Source organism: Diceros bicornis, chromosome 3 (genome assembly GCF_020826845.1).
Source record: "Diceros bicornis minor isolate mBicDic1 chromosome 3, mDicBic1.mat.cur, whole genome shotgun sequence".
Taxonomy (NCBI): Eukaryota; Metazoa; Chordata; class Mammalia; order Perissodactyla; family Rhinocerotidae; genus Diceros; species Diceros bicornis.
Window position 1 is genome coordinate 78,005,614 of NC_080742.1, and position 22,921 is coordinate 78,028,534.

General features: G+C 38.4%; 1 protein-coding gene across 5 annotated transcripts in view; it reads left to right on the forward strand.

The window, feature by feature from the left end:
- The window catches only part of AHCYL2 (adenosylhomocysteinase like 2), a 159,909-nt gene that overhangs the window by 95,724 nt on the left and 41,264 nt on the right, over positions 1–22,921 (forward strand). Inside the window, exons 1-2 of one of the 5 annotated variants that reach the window (XM_058529728.1) lie at positions 11,434–11,823; positions 20,768–20,879. In XM_058529728.1, coding sequence (XP_058385711.1) covers positions 11,767–11,823; positions 20,768–20,879 — 169 coding nt within the window. In that variant the 5' untranslated portion in view covers positions 11,434–11,766. Of the gene's footprint in view, positions 1–11,433; positions 11,824–17,825; positions 17,898–20,767; positions 20,880–22,921 lie in introns of those variants that run through there. The other 4 variants (XM_058529735.1, XM_058529742.1, XM_058529712.1 and 1 more) reach the window with 4 other exon arrangements.

The following is a 22,921-nucleotide window of genomic DNA, read 5'->3' on the forward strand; positions in this document are numbered from 1 at the left end:
CCAGTGAACCCTGGGCTGCTGAAGCAGAACATGTGAACTTAACCGCTATGCTACTGGGCTGGCCCCAGCCCTGTTAATCTCTTAATAGAAATAGAGACACTTAGTTCATGTTGATTAAGAAGAGAGGCTCTCTGAACACTTAAGGCATTTAAAGCACTCCAAAAGTCCGTCAAAAGTCACAAACAAGAAAAGCCTTACCTTCCAAATGAAATCAATGGGGAAAAGGAGTGCTGTAAGACTTTGGGTGAGTGATTTCTCTAGGTCTTGGCTTATCCTTAAAATAAGAAAATTGAATTAGCTGATCTTTAAAATTATCTTTATTAATATATAAAGTTGGTATTTCCACTTTACCAAAAGTGAGTCAAAAGAGGTGAATAGATAACATCATCACAAGAAAAAAAATTATAACTATGTAAGGTGATGGGTGTTAACTAAACCTATTGTGGCAATTATTTCACAATACATACATATATCAAATCATTATGTTGTACACCTTAAACTAATACAATGTTATATGTCAGTTATATCTTAATAAAACTGGGGAAGAAAACAAAAAAAATTAATAAAAAGAGATGAATTGTTTTTTTTAATCCAGTCAGTGCACAGCTTTATTCCAGGATTCAGTCAACTACCATTGTAAGGGTCATGAAAGACAAGGAAAGACTGAGGAACTATCATAAATTGGAGGAGACTAAGGAGACATGACAACTAAATGTAATGTGGGATCTTGGATTGGATCCTGGAACTGAAAAAGGACATTAGTGGAAAAACCTGTGAAATCCAAATAAAGTAGTTTAGTTAATAGTATTGTACCAATGTTAATTTCTTAGTTTTGGTGATTATTCTGGTTTCACAAGATGTTAACATTAGAGGAAGTTCGGTGAAGTGTGTATGGGAACTCTCTGTACTATTTTTGCAAATTATTTTGAAGTCTAAAATGATTTCAAAATAAAAGTTTTTTAAAAAGGCAACAATAAAAGTGGAAAAGCAAGCCACAGAGTGAGAGAAGATGTTTGAAAGATTTATAACCCCAAAGGACTTATAACCAGAATATATAAATAGCTCATACAGATCAATAAGGGAAAGACTTCCATCCCAATAGAAAAATAGGCAAAAGAGTTGAAAGGCCATTTCACATAAGAGGATATCAAATGGCCAATAAGCCTATAAAAATGTGGTTGGTACTACACAAGGGTTCTAGTTTCTCCAAGTAGGAACCCTTGTGCATTGTGATGGGAATGTAAAATGCAGCTGCTGTAGAAAACAGTCTGATGGTTCCTCACAAAGTTAAAAAGAATTACCAGGGCTGGCCTGGTGGCGTAGTGGTTGAATTCATGCACTCCGCTTCTGTGGCCTGGGGTTCGCAGGTTTGAATCTGGGCTTGGACCGATGCACCACTCATCAAGCCATGCTGTGGCAGGTGTCCCGCTTACAAAAAGTAAAGGAAGATAGGCACAGATGTTAGCACAGGGCCAATCTTCCTCACCAAAAAAAAAAAAAAATTACCATATGACTCAATAATTCTACTTCTGGGTATATACCCAAAAGAATTGAAAGTAGAGCCTTGGACAAATATTTGTATACTCGTGTTCATAGCAGCACTATTCACAAGTCAAAGGTGGAAACAACCCAAATGTCCATTGATGGATGGATGGATAACCAAAATGTGGTATATACGTACAATGGAATATTATTCAACCTTAAAAAGGAATGAAATTCTGATACATGCTACAACATGGATGGACTTGAAAAACATTATACTAAGTGAAATAAGCTAGACACAAAAGGACAAATATTGTATGATTCCACTTATGTGAAGTACCTAAAATAATCAAATTCACAGAGACGGAAAGTAGAATAGTGATTACCAGGGGCTGTGGGGAGGGGGAATGGAGAGTTATTGTTTAATGGGTATAAAGTTTCAATTTGGGATAATGAAAAAGTTCTGGAGATGGATGGTGGTAATGCTTGCACAGCAATATGAATGTACTTAATGCTGCTGAACTGTACATGGTAAAGTGGTTAAAATGGCAAATCTTATGTATATCTTACCACACACACACAAAAATGTTACAGGCCAATATCCCTGATGAACATAGATGCAAAAATCCTCAACAAAATATTAGCCAACTGAATTCAACAATACATTAAAAAGATCATACACCATGATCAAGTGGGATTTATTCCAGGGATACAATGATAGTTCAACATTCACAAATCCGTCAGTGTGATACACCACATTAACAAAATGAAGGATAAAAGTCTTGATCATCTCAGTGGATGCAGAAAAAGCATTTGACAAAATTTAACATCCATTCATGATAAAAACTCTGAACAAAGTGAGTATAGAGGAAACGTACCTCAACATAATAAAATCCGTTAAAAAAAATGTGCTCAGTTGTGGTCATGATGGTAGTGGTGGTGAAATACAGATTAAAATCACAATGTGATACCATTACCTAGAATGCCTAAAATGTAAAAAGACCAAAAATACTAAGCACTGGCAAGGATATGAAGCAACTGGGACGCTGATATCTTGCTCATAGGAGTATAAATTAGTATAAATACTTTGGAAAATTGTTTGACATTGTCAACCTAGCTGAACATATGCATACCTTATAACCCAGAAATTTAACTCCTCGATATATATATATCCAACATAAATATTTTCATATGGGCACCATACGACGTATATAAGAACGTTCATAGCAACATTATTTTTTATGGCCCCCAGACTGGAAACAGCCTTCAACAGGAGAATAGATTCAATAAATTATGACTATTCCTGCAATGGGATACTTTCCAGCAATGAAAATAAATTAACTTCTGCTAAGTGCAACAAACTTAAATAACTCTTAGAAACGTATTGAGCAAAAAAAACCAGGCACTTAAAGAGTACATCTTTTACGCTATTTATATCAGGTTCAAAAATAGGCAAAACTGATCAGTGGTGATAGGAATCAGGATAGGGATTACCTTTAGGGAGGAGTGAGGTTAATGACTGAAAGAGGACATGAGGGAAGGCTCTAGGGTGCAAGTAATGCTCTAATTCCTTGTCTAGGTAGTGGTTACGTAGGTGTGTTGACTTTTGAAATTTTATTGAACTGTAGCTTTTTGATTTGTGTACTTCTTTTACAGGTAAGTTATGCTTCAATAAAAAGTTTATTTTTAGAAAAAGAATATGGTGATATGCTAAATAAAATTCTACATTTATTTAATGGCATTATGCTTCATTATTTTACCCTATACCCTTCCCACCGCACCTCCCTCCCCCAACTCTATGATAAAATTGAGGGCCCTGAATGCAAATTTTCCGCTCTTACTCTGATTGTTTTCAAGTTTAAGTTTGACGCCTCTTTGAGGACAGTGTTAGCTGGAGGTGCTAACTGCAGCAAGCTGAACTCTGACCTAAGTGGAGCTCTATTAGCTATGTCAGAGGTATTGAGGATTTAAGTCCACACTCCACTCCTAGATTCTAGAGGACTTAACAGAGAGTGGAAAAGGTCCTTTGGTGCCTGTTTTAGGGTACTTTAGTCTCTCTATTGCTTAATTGTTTATCTGAGAAACAGTGATTGGGTTAGTCAGTGGCAAGGAGGTACATTTAGCTATACTGGGCATAATTTTGTTATAGTGATGTTTCTATTTATAGTTTTTTCAGTTCTTACTCATACCTGATTCCCTTTTCCTTCCTTTTACCTTTCAGGTGCCTGTCCTATATTTTACTCATTTTTGGCTTTTCTTTGAGCTAGCTCTTCTTTGGTTAAGTCATTTTTTCATTCAGCACATACTCATTGGTTGTTTACTATGTGCTAGGGACTTGGAATACAGGAATAAGATGCATAATCTCTGCCCTCAAATTGCTTGCAGTTCCAGTGTAGAAACAGACAAATGATGAGCTATAGTATCAACAATGATAGAGATCCATCTGGAGGATTACTCAGTAACTCAAAGAATTGATTCTTTGTTTTGTTTTGTTTTGGTGAGGAAGATTGGCCCTGAGCTAACATCTGTTGCCAATCTTCCTCTTTTTGCTTGAGGAAGATGGTCCCTGAGCTAACATCCATGCCAGTCTTCCTCTACTTTTTGTGTATGGGACACCACCACAGCATGGCTTGATGAGCGGTGTGTAGGTCCTCATCTGGGCTGCCGAAGCAGAGCACGTGAACTTAACCTCTATACCACCAGGCCAGCCCCTAGAATTGATTCTTAACCAAGACCAGGAGCTGGAAATGTGTACTAAAGGAAGTTACGGCTAAGCTAAATTGTGAAAGATGTGTGTGTGTGTGTGTGTGTTTTCAAAGTGGGGATGTGGGGAAATTCAGAGAGCTGAGGCTCAGGAGGTATGCAGAGGCTAAGTCATGAAGGGTCTTGTATGTCATGCTAAGGAGTTTGGATTTTATTTTGAAGACAGTGGGGAACTTTTGAAGCATCATGAACAAGGAAATGATGGATCAGATTTTAAAATAATTGTGCTGATAATAATCACATATAAATAAGTTAAATTTAACGAACTGAAGTAGGCTATTACAGGGATAGAATTATCTAGGCCCTTGTCAAAGTATAATCCCAGCAGTATTGTCATCATCTGAGAGCTGTTAAAAATGTAGAATCTTGGGACCTATTCTAGACTTACTAAATCAGAATCAGCATTTATTTATTTATTTATTTATTTATTTTGTGAGGAAGATTAGCCCTGAGCTAACATCTGTTGCCAATCCTCCTCTTTTTGGTGAGGAAGATTTGGCCGTGGGCTAACATCCGTGCCCATCTTCCTCCACTTTGTATGTGGGATGCCTGCCACAGCATGGCTTGACAAGTGGTGTGTAGGTCCATGCCCGGGATACAAACCTGTGAACCCTGGGCCGCCAAAGTGGAGCATGCAAACTTAACCACTATGCCACCAGGCTGGCCCCAGAATCAGCATTTTAATAAGATCTCCAAATAATTTGTATACACATTTAAGTTAAAAAGCACTTATTTAGATGGATATGATGATGGTCAGGCTTTAGACAGCTGGTATGAAGAAGAAAGGACAGAGTGTAAGAGAGAGAGTACATCTTCTTTCTATTTGGAATACTCTTCTCAATCCCCCTCCTCACCAAACACACACCAGGTACCTCTTGCTCATCCTTTACTTTTCAGCTTAAATAGAGCTTCTCAAATGCCACACTCCCAATACACATGATTGGTACACTTGCCATATGCTCCCATAGCACGCTATACTTACGTTATCATTTTCACACTTTTATTGTAATTATTTAATTGCCTGTCTCTCTGCCTAGACTTTAAGCACCGTGATGGCAGCAACTGTCTTTCTATGCTGCCTGGCACAAGATAGGCACCCAATAAATATTCGTGGTTTGATTGAATGAATTAATTCACCATATATAGGAAGAGAAGATGGGCCGGCCCTGTGGCTTAGCGGTTAGGTGCGCGCACTCTGCTGCTGGCGGCCCGGGTTCGGATCCCGGGCGTGCACCGACGCACCGCTTCTCTGGCCGTGCTGAGGCCGCGTCCCACGTACAGCAACTAGAAGGATGTGTAACTATGACATACAACTATCTACTGGGGCTTTGGGGGTAAAATAAATAAATAAATAAAATCTTTAAAAAAAAAGAGAGAAGAGAAGATGGATTTGGATGTGTTAAGGGATGTACATGTTATATTTATTAATAATAATAGTAAATTTTAAATAGCACTGGCAAGTTCCAGGCACTGTTCTAAGTGCTTTATATATATTAATTTATTTGATCCTCTCAGCAATCCTGTAAGGTAGATACTCTTAATATCCCCATTTTACAGATGAGAAAACTGAGGTACAGGGAGGATAAGTAATTTGCCTAAGGTTACTCAGTTAGTAAGTGGTGAGTCAAGATTCAAACCAGACAGTCTGGTACTACTCTGCTATGTCTAGTTTTGGACAAAATAGTTTCCTGGCACTATGCTAAGTTTTTTCTATGTATTTATATGTATTATTTAATCTTTATAACATCAATGTGAAGAAATTATTATTATCCTGCTTTACAAATGAGGAAGCAAAGGCTCAAATAGTTATATAGCTTACTGGAGATACACAGCTAGTAAGTGATGGAGCTAGCCTTCAAACCCAAGCCTATCCAACTCTAAAGCCTGTACTAGCCTTTACCAGTAATGGTGATATCTCCATGTTGAGTCTAAAATACCTGTGAGATATGAGTCTTAAGATCACTGAGGAACTGAGAGGTAGGATGCCTAATATTAAGGTTGCAGGGTAGGGGGGCATTTAACAATTCCACTTGCTCTGGTAGCATTGGCATTTCAAGATTGAAGGGGAAGGGAAATTTGAGGCCCAGGAATTCCAGCCATCTGCATAATTGACCAGAGGGAACTTTGAACTTAGGTGATTAGGAAGCTTGGCCTCTACAGTGAGCTGTAACTTAGGTGACTAAGGAGTAGTTATTGCTTTTTCTTTTAACCTCGGAGAATCCAGATGGATTAGAAATACTGAACGTCAGAACTGGAAGGAACCAGTTCTAACCTTCCACAGTCCACTCTTACCCACCTCCCCTCGTTTTATAATAAGGAAACTGAAGAAGAGAGTAATTAGGTGACTTGCCAAACTCGAATAAAACCATTAGAGACAAGCCAGGAATAGAGGACGGGGTCACATTCTTGTATTTTTTTGCCCTGTGCCTCATGACTCACTAGGTTACAGATTTATCACCTCTTGTTAAAACTGTTTTGCCATTGTAGTTACTTCTTCACCACTGCCTGGTTCTTTTTGACTTTGACCCCTGGAAATATTAACTTCTTTCCTTTCCCCTCCAGACCCAAGCATATACTCAACTCTGGCAAGTCACCTGGCTTGCCCTCATTAATGATGATACTACTATTAAGTCACCACCGGTAGGAATACAAGTTCTGGCACACAGAACTTCAAGTTGTTCTTCTTGGAGTGAAAATGAGATTCTTTTGAGCTTTTCATACACTTGGTCAATTATTATAAAGGTTAAAGGTTGCAGGAATGGGTGCAGTTTGTGTAACTTGCTTCAGAAGTTGCAAACTTCTCACCTACATGTTAAGGGTGATTATTGTAGATAATTATGTGCATTGGTCTCACTCCTGCCCTTGACATAGGTGTATATTCTAAGGCACATTCTGGTAAAATGAAATTAGATTGGAAACAACTTCATAACTATTACTTATACCTATACCTTATGCCTTATACAACCCCACTCAGTTAATAGACCTTCAGTTCTATTAATGTATAGCTACCGTTTTCTTTTTGTTTCAGAGTTACTATAGAAAGGTGTAGTGAGGCTGCAGTTTTCAAATGAAGTCGATTTTAGTTAAAACTTAGGCTAAAAAAAACAAAAGAAAATGTCACAACTAAAATGACATTTAGTTCAGCCTGCCAAAGTGATATATTTTACTTGTGCTTATTCTTTTATTCCCAATCCTGTCTTCTTTAAAAGTCATTTTCTTCCATGTTTTAACACCACCATGAGACAAGTTATCTTCCATTTAGTTAATAAATGATTATGTACAAAACATCAACAGGAGCACCAATAATCTAGTAATTTGCTGATCATTGAAATATTTTTTTATTGATGTCATAATAGTTTATAACATTGTGAGATTCCAGTTGTACATTATTATTTGTCGGTCACCATATAAATGCACTCCTTCACCCCTTGTGCCTACCCCCTAACTCTTTTCCCCTTGGTAACCACCAAACTGTTCTCTCTGTCCGTGTGTTGGTTTATATTTCACATATGAGAGAGGTCATATAGTGTTTGTCTTTCTCTGTCTGGCTTATTTCACTTAACATAATACCCTTCAGGTCCATCCATGTTGTTGCAAATGGGACGATTTTGTCTCTTTTTATGGCCGAGTAGTATTCCATTGTGTATATATACACCACATCTTCATCCAATCATCTGTTGATGGACACTTAGGTTGCTTCCACATCTTGGCTATACTGAATAATGCTGCAGTGAATATAGAGGTGCATAAGTCTCTTTGGGTTGTTGATTTCAAGTTCTTTGGATAAATACCCAGAAGTGGGATAGCTGGATCATAAGGTATTTCTATTTTTAATTTTTTGAGGTATCTCCATACTGTTTTCCATAGAGGCTGCACCAGTTTGCATTCCCACCAGCAGGGAGTAAAGGTTCCCTTTTCTCCACATCCTCTCCAACATTTGTTATTTTTTGTCTTGGTGATTATAGCCATTCTCACGGGTATAAGGTGATATCTTAGTGTAGTTTTGATTTGCGTTTCCCTGATGATTAGTGATGTTGAACATCTTTTCATATGCCTATTGGCCATCTGTATATCTTCCTTGGAAAAATGCCTGTTCATGGCCTCTGCCCATTTTTTGATTGGGTTATTTGTTTTTTTGTTGTTCAGATTTGCGAGTTCTTTATATATTATGGAGATTAACCCCTTGTCGGATACATGGTTTGCAAATATTTTCTCCCAGCTGGTGGGTTGCCTTTTCATTTTGATCCTGGTTTGTTTGCCTTGCAGAAGCTCTTCAGCCTGATGAAGTCCCACTTGTTTATTTTTTCTTTTGTTTCCCTTGTCCAAGTAGACATGGAATTCGAGAAGATCCCTTTATGACCAATAACGAATAGTGTACTGCCTACATTTTCTTCCAGGAGTTTTATAGTTTCAGTTCTCACCTTCAGGTCTTTGATCCATTTTGAGTTAATTTTTGTATATGGTCATTGAAATATTTTAAGGGTTGGGCTCCATTCTAACAGTAAAATAGTCTTTTGGCCTTGATTTGTTCCTAAAAGCTTCATTATGATACAGATCATAAGGGATTATAATTGGTGCAGATCAAGCAATAGAAAGTGGATTATATATTCATGCAGAGATAATATTATAATTAAGGATTAAAACCGTACTAAGGACTCACCACAAATAAGTCATAGCTGTGGTCAGAAATGTAACTACGTCCCTGCATATATAAAATAATGTTCCAAATCCTATAAAATGGACATAAATATATTGAACACATTGACTATGCAAGTTACCCCCAGAGTACTATAAGATATACATACAGCATACAAAATTTGACAATTTTTTAAGCCCTTACTATATGCTAGGCACTGTAGGCAAATCAAAGCTGGCTTAAACCCGTGAAAAGCCTAGAATCTAACACCTGTACACAGTGACTATAATATGAGGAAGGGTAAAAATAGTGATATGACCATAGAACAATATTAGAGGGAAGGGAGATTCTTGTTTTGAGGTTAGATTCCATGGCAGGATTATCATTTGAGCTGAACCTTGAAGAATTTGAATAAATGAAGATGATGGAAGTGAAGGCAGAACGAATGCATTTCAGTTTGAGAAGATGGCATGAGCAAAGGCATTGACGTGGAAAAGGACACAGCTTAATAAACCCATAAGTAAGAGCTGCCATTTATTAATTACTTAGTATATATACACTTTTTAAATCCTTGCATCAATCCTGTGAGATTATTATTCCTGCTGTACAGATTAGAAAATTGGTGGGATAGAGAGGTTAAGTAAGTGGCAGAGCCAGGATTCTAACCCAGGTCTGTTTTATTCCAAAACCAGTGCTCTTTGCTGCCATGCTGTGCAGTCTTCACATTGAGGAAATAGCGGGTATCCCCCAGCTTACCTGGGGATAGAATATATATATAAGGATATGTAGCAGAAGATCCTCCTGGAAGGGGTTTATAGACGATTTTTAGGGGGCAGTGAAAGTGGACAGGGAGGGATAGATGAGAGGCTTTGTAGAGGAGGGCTCGAAAATAATTGGCAACTGGTTGTTGTGGGAACTAGGGAAAAGGGGAAAGTCAAAGATGACTGAGGTTTTCTGTCGGGTTGACTGAGGGAACAGAGGTAGAAAAGTGGGGAGAAGAAACTGTTGCTTGGAGGGTGGAGGGAAAGGAAAGATGGAGCAATCGTTTTGATTTTAGGTATGTTGCATTTAAAACACAGATGAAAGATACCATTGGAAATTTAGGCAGCAGATGTAACTTCTCATTTTATTAAGAAGTTTGGATTAAAAGGAAGACCAGAGGACAATAACTGGAGGTTGTTAAGAGCTAAGGCTTTATCAGAATTGACACCCTGACCTCAGAGGGCCTTATCACTCCTGCATTTCATCAACCTTCTGTATCTTGTCATCACTCAAAATTGCCTCACTCCATAGCTCCTCTGTGACCACAGCTTCCTTTACTCCCACCTCTGCTGTTCTCTCTTCTTGTTGCATCTGATCTCCCCTTGCCCTGTGATCTCTAATCCTTTGATGCCTCTACATTCACCTGGTCCAACAGTCCCCTTCTGTTTTCACTTACCTTTCTCTCTAGTCTAGACATCCAGGTCAGTCATTTGAATTCTGCCCTCTCTGGCACCCTACAATACCTCTTCCCCTACACATTACCTTCTTCTCCATTCTACATCTAAAGGACCATTCTCCTAACCAGTGAAGGCCCTAAAAGGCAATGAACCTGTAATCCTAATTATAATATCATGACTATCAGCTCCAAAGAAATTATCCTCTGCAATGGGAATTAACACTGTTAAGAGTCTCTTGAAGGGGACCAAAGCAGGCATATCTTGTTGGGCTTCCTTTGTGCCTGAAATCTATGGTACTCTTATTGGATACTATACTCTAGGAATGAACTACACAGGTAAAATAAGTTAGGTCACCTTTTTTCTAGTTTTGTCTTATTTCCAAATTTCTAAAGGGTGCAGAGAGGAGGGAGCTGGTATGGGGAAATAGAGAGGAAACAACAACTGGGGTCCCTTCAGGTGATAGTGTATAGGGCTACTGTGTTGGCATCCTATTTCTTCCTGAAACCAAACCTAGCGAGTAAAAACCAGCATTGGATAGGGACTTTGAGGCAGCACTAGTCTTGATTGAGAAAACTCTGGCTCTCTCTAAACCTACACTGTGGTAGCTCCTGACTAGCCTCAGGGAAGCAGCTAATTTACAATCAGCACCTATGTTATTTCTGCTGCTGAAGTCCCTTAGACTTTCTTGTACACAGCACAGGGAGCCAGTAGAGGGAGTTGTGCTCCCAGAACTTTCTTCAGAGCTTCTAATGAGTTCTGATTTTGCAAGAGATCTTCCCTGGCTCCATCCAAATCTCCTGTCCAATAAGAATTTAACTTTAGATATGCCTGAGTTTGGTGCCAGACTCCTAGTGTGAGCAGATGAGGGAGCTTCCCCTTAGCTGTTTAAACTTGAAAGCCATAAGGAACTCTTGATTTCAAGGAAACGCCTGTTTACTGTACTGATCCAAATCAAGCAACTCTTGAGAAATGGGAGTGCCTTCTTGACCTCAATCCTTATTGATCTTGGTATCAGCACCTCCAGTGACGCATCCTGTGAGGGGCAGGAGAAAAATTAACAAGTGCCTTACACACAGGAAAAGAGAGGAAGACTGACTGTTGCTACAGAAAGTCCCCACTAGGAAAGTGGGGGTAGAGTGTTTGGGTGGCATTAAACAGTGAGTGTCCTGTAGGAAGTTCAGTGCCTGGGTGCAGAACCTTGCATCAGCTCTGATTTTGAATCAGAAGCAGAGGTTTGAAGCTGGCCAGTAAGGGACTCGGCAGGCAGTTGACTAGTGATCTTGATTTGAATAGGAAGCCTCTGTGAAAGGGGATGCAGCTTCTGCTAGACATTGTGAACTTCTGAATCACTAGGTTTGGTTCTGCTTTTGGGCACTCAGAAAGCCCTGGCATTTCCAAACCAGCTTTCCCTTTTGCTTCAGGACATATATTACTCAAGCCTGCACTATGGAGAAGTGGGACGGTAATGAGGGCACCTCAGCTTTTAACATGCCTGAGTGGATGGTGAGTTCTTTGGTCGCTTTGCTTTTCCTTCTGTTTCTTGATAATGCGGCAACCATTTCTGACAGGTGACAGAGATCACCTGTGAGAAGTCCCTACCAGGATCTGTGGCTGGGAAAACAGTTATTACTCTAATTTCTGATTAGTTTCCATGTCCTGGATCACCCCTGTTTCTTAATTACGAGTGAAGCTGGGGAAGGTCTGAGAGCTGCCTCGCCAGAGGCAGCTTATTGCCTGGTTGTCTGTGCTGGGCTGGAGCTTCCCTACTGCTGCTGGTGTTCTGCCTGCATTGTGTTATTCTACGATTGCTTTGCATTCTATTTGCAAGTAGATGCTTAGTTTATTTCTCATGGGGGTAAAGAAAAAGAATAGTGAGGAAAAAAACAAAACAAAACAGAACTTATAGAAATGGTGCTCTCTCAAGTCTCTAAAAAGATTTAAAATGTTTCTCCCCTACCTGCCCATTTTTTTTCCCTCCAGTCAGAACATTTCCCCAACTGTTCTTTATATGTGTATATCTAAAGGGCAGGAACTATAGCTCTTTTGGCACTATTCTTCAAAATTCCATGTTTGCCTGATAAATACTTTTAATATAATGATAATAAGGACTTATTTGTTGATAAGAACTAGCACATAAAACCTAATATTTTAGATCCAATTTCATCTTTTGATTTAAAAACAGCAACCATCCTTATGTTCTGAACTGTCTGGTTTCTTCTAGGTTTTGCCTGATTTCTTACAGTCTATACTGGCTTGTGTTTTATATATACAGTAGTCCCCCTTATCCACGGGGGATACATCCCAAGAGCACCAATGGATGCCTGAAACTGCAGATAGTACTGAACCCGATATATATATACTATGTTTTTTCCTGTACATACATACATTCCTATGATAAAGTTTATAAATTAGGGACAGTAAGAGATCAACAATAGCTGATAATAAAATAGAAAAATTATAACAGTATACTGTAATAAAAGTTACTGTGGATTTTAGCAATCTCAGCGTACTATTTTTTTTTTCTTATTAAGTCGAGAACTTTCACCTTTTCACTTAAAGGAAGCACTTTAGAGCTTCTCTTTGGCATGTCCAAATTGCCAGCATTACTACTCTTGTGCTTTGGGGTCATTATTAAGTAAAATAAGAATTACTTCAACACAAGCACTGCGATACCGCCACAATCAATCTGATAACCAAGATGGCTACTAAGTGGCTAATGGGCCAGTAGCATATATAGCGTAGGTATGCTGCAGTCTAGGCGGGAGGGAGCAGGATGGTGCGAGATTTCATCATGCTACTCAGATTGGCACACAATTTAAAACATGAATTGTTTGTTTCTGGAATTTTCCATTTAATATTTGACCCACAGTTGACTGCAGGTAACTGAAATTGCAGAAAGTGAAACTGCAGATAAGAGGGGACTACTGTATATATATATTTCTCTATGGAAAACTGGCTAGACTGTATATAACATATTCCAAATTCTTTTCAGTGTTTATGGAATTATGGATTTAAAGAAATAACCATCAGTAATGAGATTGAGCGTATAGTAGGCCTAACAAAAGCCCAATTGAGGAGCCTACATTTCAACTCTTGCTTTCACAATTCTTGTTTATTATTTTTGTTGGGGTTATTGCTGCTGTTGTTCTTAATATTGTTTCAGAACCTTGTGATCAGTTTTAAAACATTTGATGCAAAGAAATCCTACCCATCCACAGGCTTATTTCAAATAATGTAGTGTTGTAGAATTAATGGAAAGAATTCATATAATAGTTCTACTTGGGTTTTGAAGTTTGTTTTTTAATCTCCAACCACTCATTAATAACAAGAAATGAGATCAAGAATTTTGGTTTTCTTAGGAGAGGGACCACATTAAGATATTAAACTTTGGTATTTCGGTAAAGGCATATTACAGAAGAATTCCACCGAACAGTAGTGTGGTCAACTCAGAATCAATAAAAGTTTTATAGTAACTCTTATTCTCATAAATAATAGTCCTCACTCTTTTTACCTGCTGAGCACATCCTCTCAAGAGGAGCTCCTGCTTACCTTCTTTTTATTTACGTGAACAAGAAAACTGTCCTAAAGGAATTACTGTGATGTTGCTTAAGGGATATGACCTAGGACTTCCCAGCTTTTAGAAAACTTTCTTTAATAAAGCACAGCTTTGCTTTGTTTTCAGTATGGCATTTCTCTTATTTAGTGATTTCCTGGCCCTTCTTTCTCAAAACCCAGGAAAATAACTTTGATCAGTAGATTTTTTTAACAACACCAAGAAAGAGTAGGGAGGGGCTTTTCATCTGCTGGCTTTTCCTTGCCAAAGACTAACTTCTTGAGCCTTTCTTTCAGATACCACATAAGTCATTAATTTCTCACCTGGTCTGGAAGTGCTGTGTTAGACTGCCATCGATATCCACTTAACCAGCAAAGAGAGCCACTGAGCACCCTCTGGTGTCTTGCCTATAGATTTCCAGACCTTACCTGTGAAATAAATGTTAGAGTGTGTTTTAATTCCCAAAAGAAAACCCTGCAGCCAGCTCCCATGTTGGGCCAAAATTTCAATTAAAGAAAGTTTTAACAAATGTCTGACTCATGTTCCAGTTTACATATTAATGTAATGAAACTTCCGCTGAGACTATCCTTGCCTCTAGAGGAAATACGGCAAGACTCTCAAACTTTCTTTCAGGAGAAAAATTTAGTAGAGAAGGTACATTCTAATACTTCCCTTTTTGTTAATGATCAGCAGCAAAAAGGGATTTGCATATCCCTCAGAGAATAGGACTCAGACCACAGACAGCAGCTGACAGTACTCACATCTCTGATTCCCAGCAGGGAAATACATGAGGATGAAGTTTGAAGAACCCCAATCTCGAGAATTGACAAGGTAGATCTTCAAGTTAACATTCAGTCAGTCACTGGAAAACTTCTGCTGGAGCCTCTGCTCCTCAGCTATTTTCATGTGAAGTATTGTCTTAGCCTTGTTCGGGCAGTTTTATTGCTAAAAGGTTGGGGAACACATCCTTTTAAAGATTGTCCTTATTAATATGTTTTTGCTTCCCTTGAGAAATCTTGAATCCCTACTGATAGGTGAAATGCCTCCTTTTATATGCATGGAGATCAGCAGTAACCTTTTTTTAAGTTCCTACGTTTTAATATTTCCTCCTCCCACCCAAGCTCTATGAAGTACTTGGTACTTTTCCGCAGGAAATCTGATTGACTTTCTTGAGTGCCTAGCCAGCTGGTTACCTGATTTTCTTTTGGCTAGAAATAATCCCTTCTATAGGTGAAGAATTTGTTCAAGCAGCTCATTTGGTTTGGAAGGGAGAGATGTCTCTAAGAATGCTTGAACCATATCTACTTGGACGTGAGACGGAAACCTTTAAGGTATCTGGTAAATGGTGGTAGAGGTAGCCTGACTATAACTTTAGGTCAGGATTGACACTTAAAACAGAGACCGATTTGAGAAACTGATGAAAACTGTGGGCTCTCTCCCCAGGAAAATAGACTCATACACAGAATTTTTGCATTCTGTTTTGCGGGGGCCGTTCTAGACATCCATGGACTCTAGATGAAGAACTTTTGACCTTCTAAAAGAATAGAAGTGTTAATATTTTATACTTGTGTATCATTATGTAGTTTTTAAAACCCTTTCACATACATTTATTTTATTTTCTCGGCACACATTTGAGATAGGCAAAGTAGATATTATTGTTCCCATTTTATAAATGAGGATTACAGATTGTTATGTGATGCAGATGTTAAGAAATACACATACAGAGAGACAGTACCTCTGATCATCATCCTTTGTTGTACTCCTTTATGTACTTGAAAAGGATTTAATTGGTTTCTTTTGGCCTGATCCTCTTTAGGGTAAATAGATATTTTATCCTCCCCATGAGTCCGATTTTTCTTAATGCATTAACTGTCTATTCAACAGCCTTAAGTTGTAGAAATCAGAATTAAACCCAGTTCTCTTTATACTTTGGTTGAGTATAAAGAAAGGATCACCTCATTCTATTCTCTGACCTTTCAAATAACCTTTTCTTTTCTGCCTATGAATATGCCTCCATGGTTTTAGCCACAGATAGCATAAAATGGTTGGCTAAGGAGAGAGTCAAGAAAATTAGGGCTGCTTTATTCGTGCTTGAAGAAAGTGTTAGAGAAGGGGTACTCGAAGTGTGGTCCCCCAGACCAGCAGCATCAGCATCACCTGGGAACTTGTTAGAAATGCAAAATCTTGGGCCCCACTCAGATTTACTGAAACAGAAACTCTGGGGGGTGGGGCCCAGCAATGTGTTTTAATAAGCCCTCTGGATGATTTTGATGCACTTAAAGTTTGAGAACTACTTTGTTAGATAAACTTGTTAACTGGTAAGGCTTTTCCTATCAGTAATAGTATCCAAAAATGTCTTCTGCTTTTATTTGGTACAGATCTGTATGTACCTCCTTCTGGAGCTTATCTTATATGATTAGCCATTTCAGAATTGTGGTTTGATAGGGGCCCAAGATCATCTGGGATGATGTCATTTCTGAGACCCAATCTGGTAAGAAAGTAAATTAGAGAGTAATTTTAAATTAAATAAATTTAAATATAAATTAAGAGGAATGAGGTGGGACTAGTGCACCTAAGATTAGGGCCAGGGGAGTTTTTGGTCTTTTGATTAATATCGTAGGTGTGGTATAGTGGAAAGAGCTTCAGCTCTGACATAAACACAGGCTGGAATTCTAGTGCCGTCACTTATTTGCTGTGAGACCTCAGGCACATTATCTGTTCTTTCAGAGCTCGCCTTTCCTAATTTGTCAAATGAGGATAATAATGCCTACTTTTTAAGATTCTTATACTGATTTATAGAAGTAACATATACACAGGGCTGTGCATTATAGGCACTTAATAAATATCAGTTCTTCTCCCCTTATTCTCTTCTTCCAGAGACTTTTTCTCTCAAAATAAAGATTATCCTAAAAAAAGAACCTAGCATTTTATGTTCTTTCTTGTGTGCAACAAGCAGTCTCTTTTTTTAGGAAGAATTCAAATCACATTCCCACTCCTGTCTCTGTGAACATACTGTTGAATGTAGCTTTCCTATTCGCTGGGTCCCTTTCAGAAATCAACAAATAATGTTATTCTTTGCCCTTTCATTTGACTCATTATTTGATATGTAACAAAGTTGTTGCGATTCTGGCGAATCTTGAGGAAATAGGAAACTCCCCTTTGTAGTCACACCTTCAGCAAAACACAGTTTTTGAAAAGCTTTTTTTGAGAAAATCAAACAGAGTCATTCAACACCTAATCAGCAACAATCTTGAGATGGGACTAGAAACCAAATGTCAGACTTGTATAAAAGATGCACAATTAAGAGTAGAGCAACCGACCGAAGAAGTTGATTTCTTTGGTGACAGAGCTGAAACCAGTGTCCCCAGTCTGACTAACCCAAGGACACAAAGTGTAGGTTAGGGACTGCCTAAGCACTTGGCACCATTATTGTTTTTTTTTCCATCTTAATAAATTCCCTCACTGTTTTAGTGGCTCTGTAGTTAATTTTTTTCTAATGAGACTAGGTTAACTAAAATCATCTGACAAGGAAAAGGAGGAGGTAAGGTTAAAAAGGAACCTAATTAGCAAGTTAATTATAGCAGGCAAAGAAGTGCACCGGTTATATAAATAAGCTATTGTTATGCACATGCAAGTTGGGCCTTGTCAAGGGACTTGTTAAGGTTTAGAGGTCAGAGGATCCGTGTAATGAGGTGTTTAGGAAAAAAAATAAATAAAAGCAAAGCAGCCCTCAGAACTAGGAATGGCTGATGAGCCACTAACAGAAAAGCCTAATTAAATTGGGCTCTACTGCTGGAGGGGTTGTTGGAGTTGCTTCAGGGATTCCAGGGAAGGGTAGCCCACCCCCCCCCCAAAAAAAGAGCTAGCTGGAACCAGAGCCAACAGAATTGCTGATGAAGAAAGTTTAAAGGCCTACCCACAAGGGTCCCTGGACCGGAGAGGTGGCAGTAGGGCTGGTAATGTCACTATGCTGAGCAGCAAGAAGAAATACATTGTCAATGGCAACTCTGGGATTAAAGCCCAGGTGAGGCTAAGCTCTTATTTACCAGTCTTGCTGCCGCTATAGCCCTTATTGTAAAAGGCCAGCTGCTTTTTCCCTCCTTTCCTGCTTTCATCCCTCCTTCTGGCATAAGGTGAGCTGCTCCTCTCCTAACAGTCTCTTTCCCTCCCTTGCCTTGATGCCTTTTGAGTTAGGCAGTTCTCTCTGAAATGGAAAAGGAAGGTTACCTTAAAGGACTCTCTGATTTTAGACAAAATAGGAAAGTTAGGGGTAGAATCTACCAGAGTACCACAACTGGGGTGGGTAGATTACTATATAACAAGGTGAACTGTTGAGTGAAGAATGTAATGACATTTAACTACTTGGGCGGGGAGGTGGGTACTAGAGATGACCTACTTAAACCATGTGTGTTCTGCTTATCAGTAAAAGATAAACATTCTTTGGGAAAATTGTATAACTTATTCTGTATAAGTGGTTTGTCTCTTTCTAATATTCTTCTGTCTTAGAGAAACGTGAGTTCAGTGTCTAACGAGTAAACAAGATTTAGAATCTTATTTCTCTGAGTGTAGGAAGCCTACATAGCCTAGTCTTCTTTAGTGCCAAAAGATAGCCTAAACTTGACCTGGATGGGAGGAATTACTGTAAATGGAGAAGACTTTATAGAGAAGAGAGCTCAGCTTAGGGCAACTGGTTTGAGATGATGATGCAGTTAGATAGTGACATGGTTTAGTGTTAGTGGGGTACCCACCCACCTCAATCCTACAAAATCTAGAGAAGTAGAGTGACTGGCCCCCTCTAGTGGTGTGTGTGTGTTGGGGGGCGGGTTACATATCTGAGGCAGGGTTTATGTGTTATTCTTTTTTAAAAGGAGGCACTGTTGAGTTAGTGACTCATTATGGCCTTTGGAAAGTCAATTCCTACTGCTTTTCCTAGATGGCCGTCTAAAAAAGAATAAAGAAATATCACTGTCTTGAACAAGGTTGGTGAAATGGAAGCCAGAGTTTTGAGCCTGACTGCTATTCCCCTCCCGGTCCTCTCAATCACCTTCTCCTTCCCAGCGTTTTTTGCCCTTAAAAATTCTTTTAACGTTAGACTTGGCTTATGCTTTCTATATTTACTTAATATTCAACCAAGTACAGGCAGTGAAGATAGAATAGTCTACCCGTTGTTTCAGCACATGATTGCCTACCATGTATCAAGCATTTGTGCCTGAGGATATGAGAGTGAGTAAGATACACAGCTCCTGCCTTTATGGAGCCTATAGTTTACCCAGGATACAGGTAGATAGTTATGTTCAGTGTGATAAGTGCTGTGATAGGAGAAGTACATGGAAGGTCATGTACATCCGATGGGAATGTATAGAAAGGGCACTTTCTCTTTTTGGAATAAATTGCTGCTTTATCAAAGTAATCTATTTTGCCATTTTTCATTTTGTGAAGAGCTTCTAATCCAATGAATTTTCCTATTGCTGAAAACAATTTGTAAACTCTATAAACTACCACACAGGCTTTATTTGTTGTTATAGCTGTGAAAATGCTATGAATTCTTCTTAGATGCATGCTAAGCTAATTCAGTTTGACATTGGTCCCGTTGTGTCAATACTCAAATGACTCAATAGTTATCTCTAACTGCAGGAAATGTAGCCGTCAGTTGCTGCTTTCATTCTGATGTGCTGTATCTGCGTTCTGCCCATCAAGGAACCATCTTTTTATCATGAAAGGTAGAATCAGTTGTCAGATCTTTGATCCTTCCTGCCTCTGTGACACCTTGGATCCACAATAATCTAGGCAATTATGCAAACATTCAATTAGGAAAAAAGAATAAAAGTTATTTGTTGAATAAATGATATGAGCTTTGATTTGTAAAGTGTTACAAAGTATCAGCTGGAACCTCCAACATTAGGTAAAAGAGATAAAATTGCAAGAAAATCATTATCATATATTGTCCAAAATGCAACCTCCAGAGTATTGAGGTTTATACATATTCAGTCCAGTCATCCACTCTTTCTCCATCTGTTATAGTTAATAAATGATCAGTCTTGTGGCTTTTAGATACTTGATGATAACATCAAAAATAATAATGTTTACTGTACTTTTTAGTACTGAAAAGCTAATTAATACATTTTAGAAAGCCTTTAAAAAGCTAGAGTGACTACTTGCAAGAGTTACAAGAACACTGAACTATAGGGGTGGGATTGAGGGAGTAGATTTATTGAATTTCCTGCTGTGTTTCACAGTTTACATACATTGTTTCATTTAATCCTCTCTAAAGCTTGTGAGGTAAGTACTTTTGCCTTTGTCGTGTTTATGAGAAAATGAGGCTCGCAAAAGCATCTTCACCAATATCACATACCTAATGAGTGGCATAGTCAGGATTTGAATGCAGTTCCAGAAAGTTCTGTCTGAATGGAAAGCCTATTTTTTTTTCCCATTATACCATACCGTTTCCTGAGATTCTTAAACCTGAATGCAAGTCACTTTACCTTTCTGTACCTTGTAGTTTTCTCATCTAGATATATGAAGATTAGAATAGTCTCAAAGATTCTTTCCAGCTCTAATTTTCAGTGAGACTACTATAGAAAGGATTTCTGAATATGACTCAACTTTCTAAATTTATTGTAATCAGAACATCCCATTCTCCATTTTTTTTTTTGGTCACAACTTTATTATAAAAGGCATATAGTCAGAAAGTGGATCAGAAATTTAAATTTGATAGAAATATAATAGGTAAAGAATGAAAAATCATTCTCTCTGAAGAGTCTTAACATTCCAAATATAGGTTGGTACAATCAGGTCAGCTGCAAGAGAAGGTAAGATCCTATAATGCAAGCCTTGAATTGCTGTCTCAAAAATGGAGGTTCTTTTCCTTTATATAACTAGAGTTCTTTTTCTTAGCAGATCCAATTTGCTGACCAGAAACAAGAATTCAACAAACGTCCCACCAAACTTGGACGTCGCTCTCTGTCTCGTTCCATTTCTCAGTCATCTACTGACAGCTATAGCTCAGGTGAGTGCTGAACTGCTGTGGACCCAGATGTGAAGGCTAATTAAGTGTGACCAATGGACCCTCCATTGTTCATTAAGCGTGAACAAGCCTGTGCTTTGGAATAAACACTTTGACTCTCAGCTGAAATTTAGACCAAAATTCTGGATGGGATCTTTGGATTCCTCTTGGAAATTCAGAGTGGAGCTTAATAGAGGCCTCCTCTTCCAATTAAGGCAGAAGAAGGTGATTAAGGAAACAGTTCTGATTTATTCAGAGGGTGGCAGTATGTAGCTCACTGATGACCTTAACTGAACAGCATGTGTAAAGGACTTGTCTTTTTTCCATTCTTTGAAAATAAAAGAGGGGTTCCGCATCGCTCCCTCTGGTACTTGCAAATTAACAGGGAAGCCTTAATTGCCCCAAGAAATAATGAAAACATTGTAGCTAGTCAAGCAAGTCCTTTTCCTTTTCTTCTAAACTGTGACATTGTATTGCTTGTTACTCCTTCCTTCCTTTCCAGTGGCATTCATTCAAATACATGGGCCCTGGGACTGAGTTATCGTTTAATGCCAGATGAGCTATTACCATGTGGAACCCCTTGAAGGCGTTGGCCATTTGTGCAACAGTGCCTAGTATGTGTCTGATGTAATATGGAGCTATTTTATTTTGCTCTTATGTTGGAATGTGGTAGGAAGCTGAGTGTTTGCCCTAGTTATCTCTTCACATTATAAGTAGTAATATTCATTAGAAAATTTTCATTGTGACGTGAAATTTTATTTGTTCTTCATACAAATAGGGAAGTTGTTATGTAAAGTTGAAGAAAGCTTGTTTGGGAAGCTGTAACTTTTAGGTTGGGTAAATTGTTACTTACACTTTCTACTTTCCCCCCACAGTAACTGAATGATGTAAAGCACGTGACACAAATTCCTATGGATTTTTGTCTAAAGATACCAAATTTTGTACCTATCTTATTCTGCTGAAATAACCAGTGTTGAAAATTCATGAACTGGTTAGTATAACATAATAATAATTGTAGTAAATTTTATAATAATTATAGTAAATTTTAACTCCAGCTCAATCAATCTCTTCCCTACACACTAGATCCACATTTCCAACTGTGTTCGTGCAGAAAAAACCAATGCCTCCCTTCCCACCAAAACCCCATATACAAGGAGGGTGATTACAAAATATCTATTTACCTAGAAGAGTGTATTTGATGCCCTTGGTTTCTAAGTGGATGCATAGTGGCCTGGTATTGCTCATTGGTGAGGGATATTGATTGGTGTCACCCTGGAAAACCTGGATGTTTTAGGTTGAACTATATGAAATTGCCATTTTTTATAGTCAAAAATGATCAACCTTATATATCCATTTAAGGATATTAAGTTCAGGAGCATGGAATCAAAACATCCTGGACATGGAAAATAACTTACAGATCAGTTTTTCAGTTTTTCACTGGATGCTGGAATTGCCTGGATTGCATCCCTGACAAATGGCCATTGGGCCTCTTTGGGAGCATTTTAGATGATAGGGTGATCCTTGCTTTATCTAGTTATTCAGCTCTTGATAAGCTCTTATACATTCCCTGAAATTTAAAGATTTTACTTAGAAATAAAAATTGCCATTTTTAGTTGCCTGATTTTGGGGGCATCCCATGTCCTGGTTACTGTCATCTAAATATATTCCAGATTAAGTGTCCTTTTAAAAATATTATGCATATGAATATAATATCCCTGATATAGTCTGAACTAATCTGTACGAAGTGCTATTTCCGTAAACTCAATGCTTTTAAAATGAAACCTAAGATTATGTTTGCTTCTTTTGCAACTGTCACACACAGTTAACCTCGTTTTATTTTTTGTTTTTTTCACATGAACAACTGTCAAACCCTTTTAAACAAACTGTGAATGGAGATATCTGCTGCCTTGAGTCTTGGACTGGGAGTTAGGAGAGACCTAGTTTCTAGGCTTTGATCCATGTGTGATTTGTTGTGTGATCCTGGAAAACTCTGGCAGCCTGTGATGTTCGTAATGGAGGCAATGGGAAGTTATATGAGGTGATAC